This window comes from Podarcis cretensis (assembly GCF_951804945.1).
Source record: "Podarcis cretensis genome assembly, chromosome: 1".
In the NCBI taxonomy this organism is placed as follows: Eukaryota; Metazoa; Chordata; class Lepidosauria; order Squamata; family Lacertidae; genus Podarcis; species Podarcis cretensis.
The window spans coordinates 68,856,387-68,873,646 of NC_137170.1; the positions used below are offsets into that span (position 1 = coordinate 68,856,387).

A 17,260-nucleotide genomic window follows, 5' to 3' on the forward strand; every position below is an offset into this window, starting at 1 on the left:
CCCTGCTCTCTTACAATGGCGCCCACCTGAGAGGTGCAGAAATTGTGTTCCAGTACGTTCCAGCTGAAGAAAGCCCTGGACTGAAGCTTTTGCATATAGCATGCATCTCCTACACTGGAGGAATTTATGGTTGCAGTGTCTGGTATAAGAGAACTCCACCCTACATGAAAATGCCACCATACTTACAAGAATCTTCTCTTTCATTGCACACTATACATGCTTTCATGTATCTGAAGTGAACACATACCCTAAGAATAAGATGTTTTAGTTCATCATCTGACAAAAAGGCAGGTTTGTAGTTTGCTTCTGTATATGGGTTTGTGGCACCTTCAAGGCAAAGGAAAGAAAAGTAATTATTCTTTGAGTAAATAAACCAGTTGTGCGAGGTGCAGCATGTGTTACATTCTATTTGCACAACTATTTTCAGTGTCCCTAGTCTGTTTTCTAGTAATGCTTAGAATGATGTCTCAAATACTAATAACCAAGTAGATGCTGCTCCCCAAAGCTACTATGAGACAGTAGTAATTTCTTTCTATTCAGAAACTTACAAACCTTTTACCAATAAAGGTTGGCATGATAAAATATCTATTTTGTATCTTTTACCGGTATGAAAGCACCTTTAACAAATCTGTAGATCACATGGTGCAAGCTAGTTCAAATCTCACTTCAGTCAAAATCTCACAAGGTGCCCTCAGGTAAACTGCTGCTCTTTCATTCTCCCATCTAAAATAATACTAATTTACTTTACCACAATGGTGTAAGCAATACTGAAATAATAAGTGCAAAGTGCTTTCACTGCTCCAACACACCAACATTTTCCCTGGTTTTTAAGTTCCACAAGGAACCTCTCTAACTACACAGGTTGTTTTAAAATTTACCTCTTAACGTCTTCATGTGCTGAACAGCCATTCTTAGTACCGTAAGTTTATCTAGTTTTCTGGACATAGCATTGCATGTTGGCACTAAAGAGGCCAATTCATCGATAAAACTGTTCATCTTATCACGACGTCTTTTTTCAATCTGACTGTGAGCCTCCCTAAGTAATAATGAAATAAGGATCATGACATTTCAGGTATCCAGAGTTACATCACAAATCTTAATTGCTTTTGTGAAAAAAGAGACAGGATTGATTGCTTACATTATCAGTTATCAGGAGATAAACCTTTATTTACTTTGCATTGGTTACATAATGAAAAAATGAAACAAAGTAAATAGGAGGATGAAAGCTGATGAGTAAATTGAGGGAAACCAACTATAAATGAGGATATAGTCTTGGTCATGTAAAGGGGGAAAAAGAATTCAAGAATCACTGCAATTATCTGAAATGAATTATTTTAGTTTAGACAACCCTGAGCCTCGGGTATGCCTGCCTGCAGGAAAACAGACAGACCATTTCAGAGGAGCTTTCAAGCCATTTCACATACAATATAGAACACTCAATTTGTCTGCCAATCAAATTCTAAATTGGACTTCCACACAGCATGAAGGCGAGGCTTCACCAGAAAGATGCTGAATGGGTAATGCTCAGTGATGATCATATAGGTGTTGCCGTGTGTGTGATGCACAAGCACCCACAGATTCTAGGGACCTACCAAACTCAAAAACCTTAAATGATCATATAGGTCAGGTGCGTATTGCAAAATATTTTGATGAGTCTACTCATCAAATATTCGAAAATATGTAAAGTTAAAAATGTAATTGTTCTAATATAACTTTGCCATGCCAATAAATATCATGCATGAATATGTATTTATAATTTATATATATTCTGAAGATATGTACTTCATAGTTAATTAAATGTCCTTTTTGCATAAGAGTGTTTCATATCATGTAAGAAAGGTACATCACTGTATTGAATCTTAGTGATGCTGATCTTGAAAAGTATGGGATGAACCTGAGCCTGCACTTCTAACTCAATTACCATATTGTTTAACATTTTTGGAATCTGAACCCAACATAAGGTCGTGGTCTCAAACTCTGAAGTGATTCTATGATTTGCTGCAGCAAACATTATTGTAAAATTATGTGTTTAATTCACATCTATTATACGTGGCACATTTATTACTTGTATAAATCTCTCTGTCACGTGATATATTTTAAATACTTCATAATTAGCTAAATCTTTAACTTAATCCACAATCTATAAACTGGAAACACTAAGGAAGCACAAACTGCAGGGTTTGAAAAATATCCTTGTTAGTGGGAACTATATGGGATGCGCTGGCAGAAGAGATAAATGTTGTAATCTCTGGATCAAAAAATGAAATGGCTTTTTAATATAACCTGGTACGCTCATTTCTCATGAGTGTAGGAGCATAATTTTCTATTAAAGAAATAAAAATCCATTATAGGAACACATCCAAAAGGCCTTTATGGATCACATCATAAGCTCACTCACTGTTCACGGAGTTAAAATAAAGACTCATTGTTTTACCTTGCATTTTTTATTCTGCCTTGCTGGTCTGTGTATTCCAACCTAGCAGAGAACAAAAGTGATACAAATCAAGTCGATACAGCAATATAATCTTTGCCATGAGACAAGGTGAGGAAGAAAGATGCTATACCCAAAGCCCACTTGAATATGTAAAACTAACTGCACAATGCTTTGGATCACAGCCACTTACATTTCAGAAGGATCACAACTTCGCATTTTCTCACCAAGTGAGGATTTCTATTTCATCTAGGTGTTATATTAAGACTTGATCTTCCAGTAGGATTACCCCAGTCCTTGTATACTCTCCAGATTCTCACAGACCTCAATTACACTCCACATCTCCTTATCTCACTCTCTAGAATTATCCGAGCTTTACTTTGAATACACTTATTTTTCAAGATGCACAATCAATTCAGCAATGATGCACAAATAAATACCTTCCATGTTGATCATCTTTATCTGTATCCATACCTTCGCTACAAAATCAGAACAAAAGAAAAATCAACATAGTAAAATGCAGCAGAATTTGCTTCAATGATCCTCACTCCCACACCTTGCTAAAACATAATCATTTACACAAGTAAAAGCAGATGGTGTGCTGCAGCAGCATTCATTATATCTATATTTTCTGAAAATAACCAAGATAAAAAACGGGCTGTTGAATGGCCATGAGCAGACATTCACCTCCACCCCACATTTAAATGTATCCTTGGAACTTGGCCATCCTTTGTAATGCATTGATATATCCACCTAATTTAAAAGAAAAAGCAGCTGACTTTAGGAGGTGGATACATTAAGGACTATCTAGTTAAACACATGAGCCTGGTTCAGGCATTTCTCTCCACACAACTGATATAGCGCAGCAAGTGACAAGGGGCCATATGCCCTGTCTCCCCATTATGCTTCACAATGTCCCCTTCTCAACACTGTACATCTACAGAATATGTATAGGCTATCGCCATGATCTGGAACCCTATATGCTCTCATGGGGGTGGCCTATGTGCATTTGGCGTAAGATACCTACAGGCCCACTGTCTCTTCTGCACAAGATTTCTATCATCTGATGAGAAATGCCTGCACAGGACTGGCCTGCCACTGAAAATGGCAAACCATTTCCCCCTCAGCTAGCCCTTTCTACATTTGAGGACAGAGCGTAGAGGGTGCAATACTAATCATACAACAGGAATCCAAGTACTGTGTTTTATATATATATACCTTCCCAAGAGCTTTTTTCTTTAAAAAGGCATTTTATCAGAATCATGAACTTTGTTTACTAGTGACTAGCCAGATAAACAACAGTTAATATAGACTGTGCTTGAAAACAATCATATTTTTTCTCTTGCAATTCTTTTACACAGTGAGCATTGTAACAAGGCCCCCCTTTCCCCATATGATGTTTGTACTTACTCAAAAGAAAAGCCATCGAGTCTGAAAAGAGAGAAAAATATTGTTCAATTTATACTAAATGATGAAAAGTGTTTTCTATCCACATTCAGTTTTCAGTGAATCTTAATTTCTACTATTTGATCATTGCAATTGTGTACCTTGAGAAGATTTTTATTAAAAATCTGATCCTCCTGTCTAATGTTTCAGTAGGATACTTGCATTTGCAAACATAGGTACAGGTCTGTTCTATTCACACACAACTTTTATTTATTTATATTTCTTTCACAAAATTTATATACTGCTTGATTGCGGGGAGGACACCTCAGAGTGGTATACAAAAAACCCCCAATAAAATTATCAATAAGAATTAACAACAATAAGTTAAGACTTTGGAAAAAGTTGAAATATTTTATTTATTTCATGATATTTTGTTTCAGGTGGACACCTAAAGAAAGTAATGTGTGAACAATGTGCGCTTTGGGCCTGACAAAACAGCTCTGAACTTTTTCTGAAAGCAGAACTAGAATAATCAGCAAAGAATTGAATCATATTTTCAGCTTTAATTCAACTTACAAGTAAAGACTTGTTTATCAAATAATACAACAAATAATAGCCCCTATAAATGCAAATATTTGGGATAAGAACCCATTGTGCCACATTTACAAAGCAGTCATTATTTATGAAAGTCCATTGTCCTCCAAAACTCAATTCTCTTCAAAAGAGTGTATTTGTGATTTCCCATGAATTAATAGATCACTGTAGGAAATTTTTACAGGATGAAAAACACCTCATCTATTTCCACTATTTCTGGAAGGAAAACGGACTACAAATAAAAATGGAATTTGAACAACAGGCACAGCTGAAAGGTTATACTAATAGGAAATGCACTTACTGATAATCAGTAGAACTGCCTTTCCTTTTCCTATTACAATCCATTCCTGAAGAGTTAAGAGAACTAGAGATTAGGTCAGTGGGGCCTGGTGACATAAAATCACTGATTGTAGAAGAAATGTCCATCCTTTGGTCAGCCATTGGATTGTCTAGAATTACCACAAAAAGAAGAAGAAAAGAAGCACAGGAAATTGGTTTACCGAATGGCTACACCACAAGAATAGTTAATGGGTTCATATAGCCCCTGCTATCCCTAAGAGTTAACTTCATTACAATAATTTCTCACCTCAGCCCACAACAATTCTATTAAGTATAATAAGAAATCATTTCCCCTGTTCTACTGGAAGGAATAGATAAGAAATGCCATTCAGTATCAGAAATAATGTCTATCCCGGTGTTCCCAAAAAGCTCACAAGAGCGGTAAGATGGAGACAGCCATTTTGTTTGTTCCCATGAGGTGGCAGTCAAAAGTACATGGGGTTCCGAACCTGGATGTTCCATGAAGACTAATCACCATAATCCTTTGAGAATTTTTACAGACTGTTTTTAAAGTCATCATGCCAAGATCATCTAAGTACTCTACTGCTGAACAGAGTGGTTATGCCCAGGTCCACGTCTAACACTCTTGCCACTGGGACCATGGCTGAAGCTTACAATTTCAATTCGAGTAAAGAGAAAGGTGACTCTGGTAATGGTTTTGCTATGCTTTTTTTAGTCTTCAAAGTGCTACAGTACTCTTTGTTAAACTAAAGCTGTAGCCAAGAAGATTGCTCTGAAAAACTAATTGTCATGTAATTTCCTGGTGACTTCTGAATGTATACCAGCTGACGTTGCATCATGTGCTCATATTCATAAAACACACCATGGATATCAAGTTCTTGAAATATTATATGAAGCCTAGAATTGATACATTAAAAAAAGGTAAAAAGTGATGGGACTTTATTTGACAGGATGGCAAGACATCTGTAAAATACAGGCAAATGATAAAAGAGAGTAGTAGAAAGCAAACAAATTTCTCCATGGAAAAAGAGCTGCAAAAGCTTCAAGTAACTTAAAAGGGGAAAGAGGTGGGGCAATATAATTAGTTTTCAATTATGGTTTTGTGTAATAAGCATTTTTAGAGTTCTTAAGAGTTCAGCAAACAAAGCAGTCCACTCTTATTTCCATCTTTGTGAAATATAGTAAGAGTATATAGAAACGCAAGCCAAAAGCACCGAAACCCCGATGGCTGTTCCTACCTGTAGACTTGATTTCTGGAATCTTAGATTCACTCTGGAAGGATGTGCACTCCTGCTGCCAGTGCAAAGCAGCCAATCACCTTAACCCTCCTTTCATTTCCTCCAGCCTTGTTTCTCAGCAGCTTCTAAATGCCTGGGTTGTAGAAAACAAATGTCACACTGTCAATTTCCTTTATTACATCACCAGATATATTCTTCCGATGCTTTTTTTAAAATGTTCAAGGTGACAACTAATTAACATTGTTCAGTTCAAAGGGTCCACACCTTAATCTGCTAGGAAACATTCCACTTCTTTATATCAGAATCAGGTGAGAGGGTGGCAGTGGTGAATCGATGCCTCGACTCAGTAATGCCCTGCATGAAGGCTAACGTACTGAAGCTCAATCCAGACAAGAGAGAGGTGTTCATAGTTGGCCTTCAGCTGTCAACTTTGGATGGGGTTGTATTCCCAATGAAGAAGCAAGTTTGTAGTTTGGAAAAGCATTTACGTCAAGCTGATACTGTGGGTGGTCAAAATACCATCCATGAGATGTACCAGGTCTGGCACTTTCTAGGCAGATATTAGTTACATCAAATTTATCAGAGGTGTCGTAACACCCAGGCTGTAATACTGTAATGCATTACACATTACATGAGGCTGGCAAAGACAGCTCAGAAATTTCAGTTGGTTCACAGCAGGGAAGGAAATGGCCGTTCTGGACAATTAACAGCATCTAAAAAAAAATCTGCACTGCACTAATTTAAGGTGTTGAATTTAACCTTTTAATCCCTAAATGGCTTGAGGCCCTTTTGTCCCATAGAAACCCACCCCAAATGACCCCTCCTGCAAATACCCCTTTGGCAAATACCCATACCAAGGTTGTATGGGTGCAAAAAGGCTCTTTTGTTTATATGTGATGTCTGCCTAGAATGCTCTTCGCACAATAGGTGAGGGGAACACATATCATTTGAACACAATCAAGCCCATTCTGTTCTTCAAGACTTTGCCCACCTCCCCCAACCTGCTGCCCTCCACATTTTTGAACATTTTTGAACGTTTTGAACCACGACACTCATCACCCCCAACCACTAGTCATGCTGGCTAGAACTGATGGCAGGTGTAGCCCAGAACATCTAGAGTGCAATAGTGGTTTAAGTGTTTTTGAGAGAGCTTTCTGTTTATTAAGTATTGCTGCTGCAATAGGTGAATTTTAAGTGAGTTTTATGGATTCTGTTTTAAGCTTTATAAACTTTGCTCATTTATTGGTTTTGAAAGATGCCTGATATTATGTTTATCATAGTTCTGTTTCTGTTTATATATTGTTTCAACAGAAAAGCATATACAGTGGTACCTCAGGTTAAGTACTTAATCCGTTCTGGAGGTCTGTTCTTAACCTGAAACTGTTCTTAACCTGAAGACCACTTTAGCTAATGGGGCCTCCTGCTGCCGCCATGCTGCCGGAGCACGATTTCTGTTCTCATCCTGAAGCAAAGTTCTTAACCCAAGGTACTATTTCTGGGTTAGCGGAGTCTGTAACCTGAAGCGTATGTAACCTGAAGCGTATGTAACCCGAGGTGCCACTGTATTTTAAACAGATACAAACATACATAGTAGTCAGGAATACAGACACATAAGCATGTCTGTCATTACACAGACCCAAATGCTGCCTCTCTTTACACCAAATAAAGATGAATGAAAGAATCAGTTAAACCAAGAGACCATAAACAAAACCCACCCCTCACATCCATGCGTCATGGCATTGGATGATGAATATTCATAGTTCAAGGCGAAGTCAAACAAAATTAAATGTATCTTCAGGCTGGCATCTGATTGTATGGCCCAGTCCGAAATTATGTGCAAGGATGTGTGCTCAGATACAGAAACTCCCCATCTCCATTAATTTCAACAAATGGAACAGCTCCATGCACACAAAGGAAGGCCATGCAGAGCTACTGTGAATGAGGAACTCACTCGTGCAACCTTGCAACTATATTGGCAAAACTTTTTACTAACTCACAAGTCTCAGCATGCCTGTGCCAGGCACTTTCAACAGCCTGAACAAGTACCAATCCTTTCCCAACTTAGAAAAGTTTCTCAGCCTGGTTACTTCCTTGGTGGAGACTCTTATAGATAGGTGACTGGGCAACTGCCAGGCCCCTAACCTATGTATGTACAGAAGCTCTCCTGTATGGACTGGAACATAATTGGGGGTCAATACTGAAATGAAGCCCCTGGAAATGGGGGGGGGGGGCACACAGACAGCCAAACATTAGATTGAGGCACTTTCCACGAATGGAAACCCTGCTTACAGAAGGCTTCTCAGCCCCATTTTGGGAACCTCCTTTTCCCTCAGCCCCTCATCCCATTCAACAACATTTCCTGACCTCCAGGAAAGATGGAGTTGGGAAGCTTAATTCCTTCAGCCCATCTCTATACACTTTACTCTGTATCCAACCCAACAAAGCGTACTATGCAAACCACCTGTGGTTCAATATTTACATGTTCACAAAACACAATTTTTTCAATAACTTCTAATTAAAATGTAATTTTACTACTTAGCCTCCTGCTCTCAGTGTTAGCATTGCTTTTTGTATGTTGCCTTACATAATTTCTAAAACTTTTTTAATTGTTAGATTTTCATATTCTAGAGTAAGACTGATATGCAGCCAAGAAGAACACATTGTATGCTTATTTGCACAAGAATGTATATCTCCACCCTTTTAATATTTACTCATAATTCAGGGTGGTTAAAAACCATTAAAATAGCTCCTTTGTAATAAAATATTAGAAGCAAACAGTTTAAGACAGAACAGACAAGAATAATGAGGTAAAATGGCATCTACTAATTAAGGTAAAAGTTTGCTGGAAGAAAAAAGCATTTACCAACCAGTGGAAAGTGGCAAAAGGCCCAAATGAGCTTCACAGGGCAAGGACTTCTATAATTTGGATGTGAAAAAGATTTCTCTTGTTGTAGCCAACTGTAGTATAGAAAAATTCATAAACCTACAGTCTGTGGCCCATCAGCTTGAGCACTCCTTCCTGAGCCCTAAAACCTTTCTGAAATTATGTTGCTCCTGAGCAAGAAGAGTTGTCTCTGCAAGGCAAGTCAAGGTAGAGGTGCCTATATTTTTTGAAGAGTTGATGGTCTCTCCAAAGCTGAGGGGACTTTCACTTCATTTAGTTTTAAAATGAACTAAAATAAAATGACTGCCAGGTGATTAGGAGTCTTGACAGCTGGTACAAAATAACCTCTTAGGTTAGCCACCTCTGGATTAAATTAACATGGCAGCCCTAATGATTTACACGGCAATCCTGACCATGTCTACTTGGAAGTAAGTCCTATTGAATTCAGTGGGGCTTATGGCTGTACTCTTGGTATAAGTAAGAAACAGGAAGATGTTTACACTATCAAGATGAAAGGCTAGGAAGCCTAACATAACTAAGGTACGAGAATCATGTAAAATATTAAGTAGATATGCTACAGTTATCTCCCACTTGGACTACTATTTTAATTTTAATTAATTGTCTGTTTTTATGTTCTTATGTTCTTTGTATATTGCGTTAGTTTTATGATGTTAGCCACCCTGAGCCCGGCTCCGGCCAGGGAGGGCTGGGTACAAATAATTTATTATTATTATTATCATTACTGCAACATGCTCTATGCGGGGCTACCTTTGACGGTGACTCAGACATTACAACTAACCCAGAATGCGGCTGCCAGACCATATAACACGAGTCCAGAAATATCTACATTGGCTCCCAGTACGTTTCTAAGCACAATTCAAAGTGTTGGTGCTGGCCTTTAAAGCCCTAAGTGGTCACAGCCCTGTATACCTGAAGAAGCATCTCTACCCCCATCGTTCAGCCCAGACACTGAGATCCAACTCCGAGGACCTTCTGGCAGTTACCTCATTGTGAGAAGTGAGGTTACAGGGAACCAGGCAGAGAATCTGTTCGGTGGTCACGTCCACCCTGTGGAACACCCTCCCATCAGATGTCAAGGAAATAAACAACGATCTGACTTTTGGAAGACATCTTAAGGCAGCCTTGTATAGGGAATTTTTTTATGTGTGATGGTTTACTATGGTTTATTAATTTGCTGGGGTGGGCTTATTAATGGGTCAGATGAGTGGCTTATTTATAAATTTAACAACAACAATAACAAATTTAACAACAACAATAACAAATTTCCAACAAAGCCAGCGGGACATGTATTGAAAGCCACTATATTTTTCAATGCATATCTGGGATGTCTTCTAACTCTGCTTTCTTTAACACCCCCTCTGCACTGCTTCCCTCACACTAGCCGTGTGCTAAAAACAATAACCATTATAAAATCCACTACACTGAGGTTGCTTTTTAAAAAAAATACTCTGTCATTAGTAACCTCTGGTATAATACTTGTTAACTGCCAGGCGGCAGCTACTCATTTTATTACAATGTAATGAGGGAACACTGACAATAGATCTTTCCTCTTGTTTCTCAAGGCACTGCACAAAACAGCTCACAAACAAGGCAACACTGCCCTGCTGTAACATACTCTGAACACCCACAGTCCCAAACACAGCCAAGTTCTTCATATTGTGACCCCAAGCCTGTTGCCAAGATACTTCAAGGATTTATTTGAAAGAATGCCATCTAGGCCACTTCCTGATTAGAGTCCTGGTAGAAGAGAACCAAGGCATGCTCTCGATGGATCGCATTCTGCCGCCGCTGCAACCCTCCCTCTGTTATTTTATCTTAAAACATTTTCTCAGAGAGATACTGAATAGAAATCAGGGATCAAGTCACAGACTCTGCCTGCATTTGGATTCAGGGCTTCTGCCCATCGTCACATGATTGATTTAATCACGCAGCAAATCAGATCATGAGCACATAAACACCTCAATGAGCAAATCAAGGTCAGAGCAAAAAAAAAAAAAAGTAGGTCAACTTAAAAAGTCTGCTGAGGCACCCATCTGGGAGGTGAGACCTCAACACGCAAGCGCTGCCAGCTCCAACACTGCCTACAGGAAAAATTACTGTCACCATAAAACAATGCTTGTTTCTTTCCAACGAGACATCACTCCTCACTTGCTGAATCACAAGTGCACCACACCACGAAGGCATTCTTTTTCAATTACCAACAATGTCTGCACTGCACTTCTTTTAGCAAAAGAAATACGACGATGAAAGTTGTGCCTGCTTTCATTATGCACCCCAAAATGACAAAAGTATACAATGCAGACTTCCCAACAAATAACTCTGCATATGTTTTGTGAACGGAAAATTATGGAAAATGTAAGAGTAGCCCTGCAGGATGAAAACAAAGGTACATCTAGACTGGCACTCTTTGCCCCAAAGGGGAGAAGCACATGCCTCCAGGAACCCACAAGCAGGAATGTCACACCCCAGAAACTAGCATTCAGCTGCAAAAAGTCTCCGACTATGGATGTTTGATTAAGGCAGGGGTCAGCAAACTTTTTCAGAGGGGGCCAGTCCACTGTCCCTCAGATCTTGTGGGGGGCTGGACTATATTGGGAGGGTGGATGAACGAATTCCTGTGCCCCACAAATAACCCAGAGATGCATTTTAAATAAAAGGGCACATTCTACTCATGTAAAAACACGCAGATTCCCAGACCATCCGCGGGCCAGATTGAAAAGGCAATTGGGCCGCATCTGGCCCCCGGGCCTTAGTTTGCCTACCCATGCATTAAGGCATCATGACTAATAGCCATTTCATTACAGCCTCATATGCAATCCTGTTTTCAAAAACACTTCTCTGAAATGAATGCTTAAAGGGTTTTTCAAACAAACAGTAAAACTGAAGGGGGAAAGATTGAGGGAAGTGAGTACTTGGGCAAGTGGAAAGGCTAGGAAGAGGAAGTGAGAAAAGGAAGAGGTTGGTGGGAAGAGGAGGCAGAAGAGACAGAAGAAAACTGAGCAGTAATTCCCAACCTTTAGAATGAGAGCCCCCTTTTAACCTAAACTTTATTGCCACTAATGTAAAATATTCCTGCACACTGGACTATCAGTTGTATAGTTCAATGAAATCCATATCTGTATTTATATTTCCTTTTTTATAAGCCAGCAGGCATTGGCAGCAAATGCTACTTAGAACAACAGACCCAAAAAGTCTGCCTTCCCAAATATCTTAAACCAGAAAATGGCCAGAACTCACACCCCACACCCAAGAATTAGGCAACACCAATCCACATAATTTATCCCAATAAAGCACATAAAATAACGACAAAACTAAGAAACCGTAATGTAATCAGAAATTAGGAAGCAAAAAGTCTGCCATTGGTCCATAATACAAATCCCATTAAAATTAAAAGGAGAGCACTGTGAGACCTGTAAAGGCTTTGATAAATTTCCCCCACTCCCATTTGAACCTCCAGAGGCACAAACAGGAGACAAGGCTGTTTTAAAGCCCTTTGCAAAGGTGCTTTTTGAAGCAACTTCTCTCTCACTTTTAAACATACTGTAGCTTGTTCAAAGGAGAGAGGAGGCTGTTTCAATGAATGTTTTTGCTTTAAGTGAGCGGGCAAAGGGACAACACCTTTTCTGATGCCTTGGAATGGGATAGACCCCAAGTTGGCTCCACAAGTTAGTGTCTGTCAGCATCTATATTAAGTTGAAGACCATTATTATGGATGTTTCACCATATTTTGTCCAGATAGATATGTAGTTGATTTCATTATACAACCATATATGACCCTCTCATAGACTTCTCAATTAATCAATCAAGCTTGGACATGGATTTGTCCATCCATGGTGGGCTGCTAGGTGAGTAGGATCGAGCTGGCTTACAAGTTGGTGAATGTACGCTTATCACTGGAGGGTGGTGCATATGATTCCTTCCCAATGCCTCCCAACATGTAATGGGTTTGGTTTTTTAAAAAAAGGATGCTAAGACTGCCCCTCCCAGAATGAAGCATGTCTAAGCCCACCAAAAAGACATTATAAAATTCTGAGATACGGAATGTTAAAATGACTTCTCTCAGGAGGTAGCTATAAGTTGGCTCATGGCTCACCAAAATAATAAAGTATTCCCCCCCCCCCCAAATAAACAATAGGAAATGTTAATGAATGAAAGGCCTGCAATTACATAAAATATATACACATTGAGGTTAAATACACATTTTCATAGTGTACTGAACTTCACTCAAAGCTCTGACATCTTTCCATAGCAGCTGAGTTACCGCCTTGCATTCTGGCCATGTTAAACCTGACCTACCTATAGGTTTGGAAAGATATGAACAAGTCCAAGGGGATGGTTAAGAAACACAGTCAAGGAATTATAAACACAATAAAGGTTCAAAAAGGAGTAAGTGCTTTTTTTTATCCAACTGGCCACAAATCACAACCTCATACATTGTTGCAAGTAGTGCAAGCAAATCTTTAAGCAGCTACAGTATCAGACAATTTACAGTTCTAGACATCCATTCTGATTTTTAGTGCAGCTCTGAGCTTTGTGGCTAGCAACAATCTGTTTTAGTACTTCAAGAGCAATACTAGCACCTGTGCTGCCTCTACCTTAGGCTACCAAATCAAAAGCTCGTAAAAGCCAAACAAACCTCCCAAGGCAAAGAGTTCCACATTCTTGATGGCATGACATAAGAGATTCTTGCACATCCCTGCCAATTGTACCTCAGCAGGTGATGGGACATGCAGAAAGACTTCACCAAATGTTCTTAGTAGGCAATGATCTTACTAACCAGCTCATTACATTTTTTATTTGCCTGCATGCCTATACAAAGTTCCATTAGCCATTGGCATTAGCCATCGGCAACTATTTTCTATGTTTGTTTTCAGCCTCGCCCGCCCTCAAAATGGCCCATTTCATCACACAGGGACACAATCATATGAACCACACACACTTCATGTAATTGTGAAAATACTTGTGTCAACTGTATCATATTAAAAGACCCAGATTTAATGGAGCAACAAAACAAATTTAGAGAACGTAAACATCTGCGTTCTGATTTACACTATTTATTAGAGAATTAGAGAATTTACTAGAAAATTGTTTTTTGCAAAGGTCCCAGTTTACTTTACATTTTTCCTTAATTGTAGTAAAAATCTATCACCCTACATTTCATGTTTGCTTATTCTGTATATTTGTTTCTCACGCTATCCAAAAACTGCAGGATTGATTATAAAAGAAACAAGTGTCTATAAGACACTTAATCACATTGAGTTGTTACACTGAACCATGGTTCAGTGAGACATGATCAAAACTAGCCTCCTCCCAGACTCATTAAAGGGGGGAGGATTTTGAAAGCTTTTACTCCCACTTTCCCTTAACATGCACTGCATCCAAACCAGGGGAAGTGGTTCGAGTTTTACAGTTAAGTGTTCAACCAAACCAACCTCCTGGCCCATGGTTTGACATTAGCTTGTATAATGCCTTCCCATATCATTTATGCATTTTGGTAAGGATTATTCACAGAGGTACACTGTGAGCAAAAGATGCACCTCAAGCTTTACAAAAACAGTATTTCAAGCTGCATAACAATCACTGTAAAGGCAGGACCGCCATGATGCTTTTGGTACATTTTAAAGGGATGCATGCAGTGTGATCCAGGCATGTATAATCAGAGGAAATTTTCATTTAGCCTTACTCACTAGCATAGGTGCTAAGGATTGCACTTTGACTTTTCCTGCGTATGTAAACAACACCCTAAGCCAAAAACCTTGGAAAAGGTCTCGTTCTAATCTACAGTTATAAATTATGGACCTTGTGAACATCAAATAGAGCTTCCTATTCACCTAGTGGAAGATATTCTGAAATCTAAGTTTTAAACATAAACCATTACTGTACATCTGGCCAGCCATCCTTCACCAACCTTGTGCCTTCCAGATGTCTAGAACTATAAGTCCCACCAGCGCCAGCCTGCTTGGCTCTACTGAATAGGTCTGATAGGAGCTGTAGTTCAAAACATCACATGGGGCACCAAGTTGGCAAAAGCAGCATTGACTTCCACATTTTTTTTTACACCTCACATAATAACAGGATAGACATACACATATTTCTGTGTTCAGCATTTCACATTACTTGTCAGTTACCAAAACAAACTGTATTTCCTGAAGAATCTGAATTGGTGACCTGCCACAGTCACTTATCCTAAAACATGTGCTTTATGCACAACATTATTTAGAGAAATCACTGGAATAAAGAACATAAATCCTTGAACTAAGCCTGTCCACCATTGTTCAATTAATAGAATGTCCCCCAAGGGATCAAGTATGCAACTTTTTAGGACTATATTTACTATGTCTACTAGGAACAGAAACCACTGATTCCAACAGGGCTTAATGCCAAGCAAGTATGCTTAGGATTACAACCATGCATCAGGTATAATGCATGCTTAAGATTGCAGCCTTAGAATGACATGAGGCCTATGCCAGAAAAGAGACACTCTGGGCAAAAGCAGATAAGAGTTCAACAAATGCTGGATTTACTGCTGGGGTGGGAACCTTTTAGGACCAAAGGCCTTCTGGGCAGTCTTCCAGGGTTGCATGCCAGTGGTGGACAGTGACAAAGGTAAGAGTGGGTGGAGTAATTAATAGACATTTGACCTGTGTAAAATACACTGGTTTCTACACATACCTCGTTATACCCTCTACCCAGGCAAACAACAGTCTTTATAATGTTCCAAGTACACATTCCAGCCAGGCACCAACACTCCAGGAGGATGAAAATAATGCTGGAGATGGGGTGTAGCATGGGGAGAGTCCCAAAGGCTAGACAGAGAGTCTGAGGTTTCCCACCCTTCTGCAGGCACACACAATTACATGGGCAACCACCTACTGTAGTAGCTGTCTACAGCATAAGGAGAATTTTCAACGGTTCCTTAGATTCTAGATCCTATGCAGAAATGTGAGTAAAAGTCTCATAATGTGAGCAGTTGCTGTCGGGACACTTCTAAACCTACTGTGGCAAGTCACCACTTGGCAGTGGATATTATTCATGCCATTGCGATGATTAAAAAAAACAACCACCCTTCAACTTCAGGCAATACCAAAAATAAATTTTCAAGCTTGCTATCTAGATGACCCTACCTCGAATTACAGTGTGTGTGTGTTTTTTTAAAAAATTAAGCTATCAATTTTATACACCCTTTACCCAAATAGGTAATTATAATGGAAAATACTGCCCTATACCAAATCAGACAGTTGCATCACCTAATCCAATATGATCTGCTCTGATTGGAAACAGATCTCCAAAGGCAGAGGACTTCCCCTTCGCCTCACTTGCTCCCTTATCCAGGCGATCCCAGGAATTGTACTGTGCAAAGCTGGTGCTCTACCGCTGGCCCTTTCCAAACAGAGGAGTTTCAAACATCAGGGGCTGCATACAGTATATGTTAATGTTGCAACTTGGCCTGGGTTTCTATGATTTGCAAAATGAAACCTGCACAGATCCATTGGTACTGCCTAAAAATACAGGCACCGTCTTATGGGATCAAGCCATCTAATCTAAAACTTCTTCATCAATGAGCCATCAGATGCCCATAGGGCTCTCCACATGGGGAGACAGAAAAAAGAGAAAGAGAGGGAAATGGGGGGGGGGGGGAGGAGGAGAAGGACTGGAGCTGCCATCCTAGATCCCAACCTCTCCACTAAGCAAATTAACTAAGGCAAAGATGTACTAGACAATTCAGAAATCAGATTGACAGGCTGCAGCAGAGAATGAGGTTAAATGTAGTTTCCAGATTTTCTTTTTGAAACTAAAGTCTACCCCCGCCCTTATGAAGTTATTAACTACCCTTCACTTACTGAAACATGAGTGCTTACATGAACCAATTTAAAATGCACTATGCCAAGAACATATGGGAACTGACAGTACTGCTTATGTGGAACAAATGTCACCAAATCAATTATGTGACAAGCAAAATAAAAAACATTACAGATGCGCGTTCTGTGCAAAGCAAACAAAAAACTCTAAAAATTTTAATTCTCCTAGCTGTATAAATTTAGGCTTCAATTCTAAACAGGCTTCCTATGCAGTAAACCCAACTGGATACAAATCCAAGCAACATCTAGATTAGTCCCGCTCAAATCAATGGGAGTAAACTGATTTAATTCCTAGGAGGAAGCAGTGTGTGGAATGTTGTTTTAGGACAACACTTCAGATGTTTTGGATTACAACTGCCACTATTCCCAGCCAGCATGGCCAATGGTCAGGGACAATGGAAGCTGTAGGCCAACAGGCTGGGAAGGCTGCCTTCTGATATCTCAAGTCAGTTTGTAACTCAGGCTGCAACCAGTCCATAACTTGATGCCAAACTGGGTCTTCAGATTGTGAAGTACTTGAGCACTTATGGATAACAATTTCTCAGGG

At 39.4% G+C, this 17,260-nt stretch overlaps 1 protein-coding gene across 1 annotated transcript in view; it reads right to left on the reverse strand.

Moving 5' to 3' along the window:
- Positions 1-17,260, reverse strand: part of BMAL1 (basic helix-loop-helix ARNT like 1) — a 44,511-nt gene that overhangs the window by 17,549 nt on the left and 9,702 nt on the right. Inside the window, exons 2-8 of the mRNA XM_079966242.1 lie at positions 5,950-6,082; positions 4,713-4,860; positions 3,842-3,862; positions 2,872-2,910; positions 2,435-2,476; positions 879-1,036; positions 248-327 (exon numbers count right to left, since the gene is read on the reverse strand). Coding sequence (XP_079822368.1) covers positions 248-327; positions 879-1,036; positions 2,435-2,476; positions 2,872-2,910; positions 3,842-3,862; positions 4,713-4,852 — 480 coding nt within the window. The 5' untranslated portion in view covers positions 4,853-4,860; positions 5,950-6,082. The remainder of the gene's footprint in view (positions 1-247; positions 328-878; positions 1,037-2,434; positions 2,477-2,871; positions 2,911-3,841; positions 3,863-4,712; positions 4,861-5,949; positions 6,083-17,260) is intronic.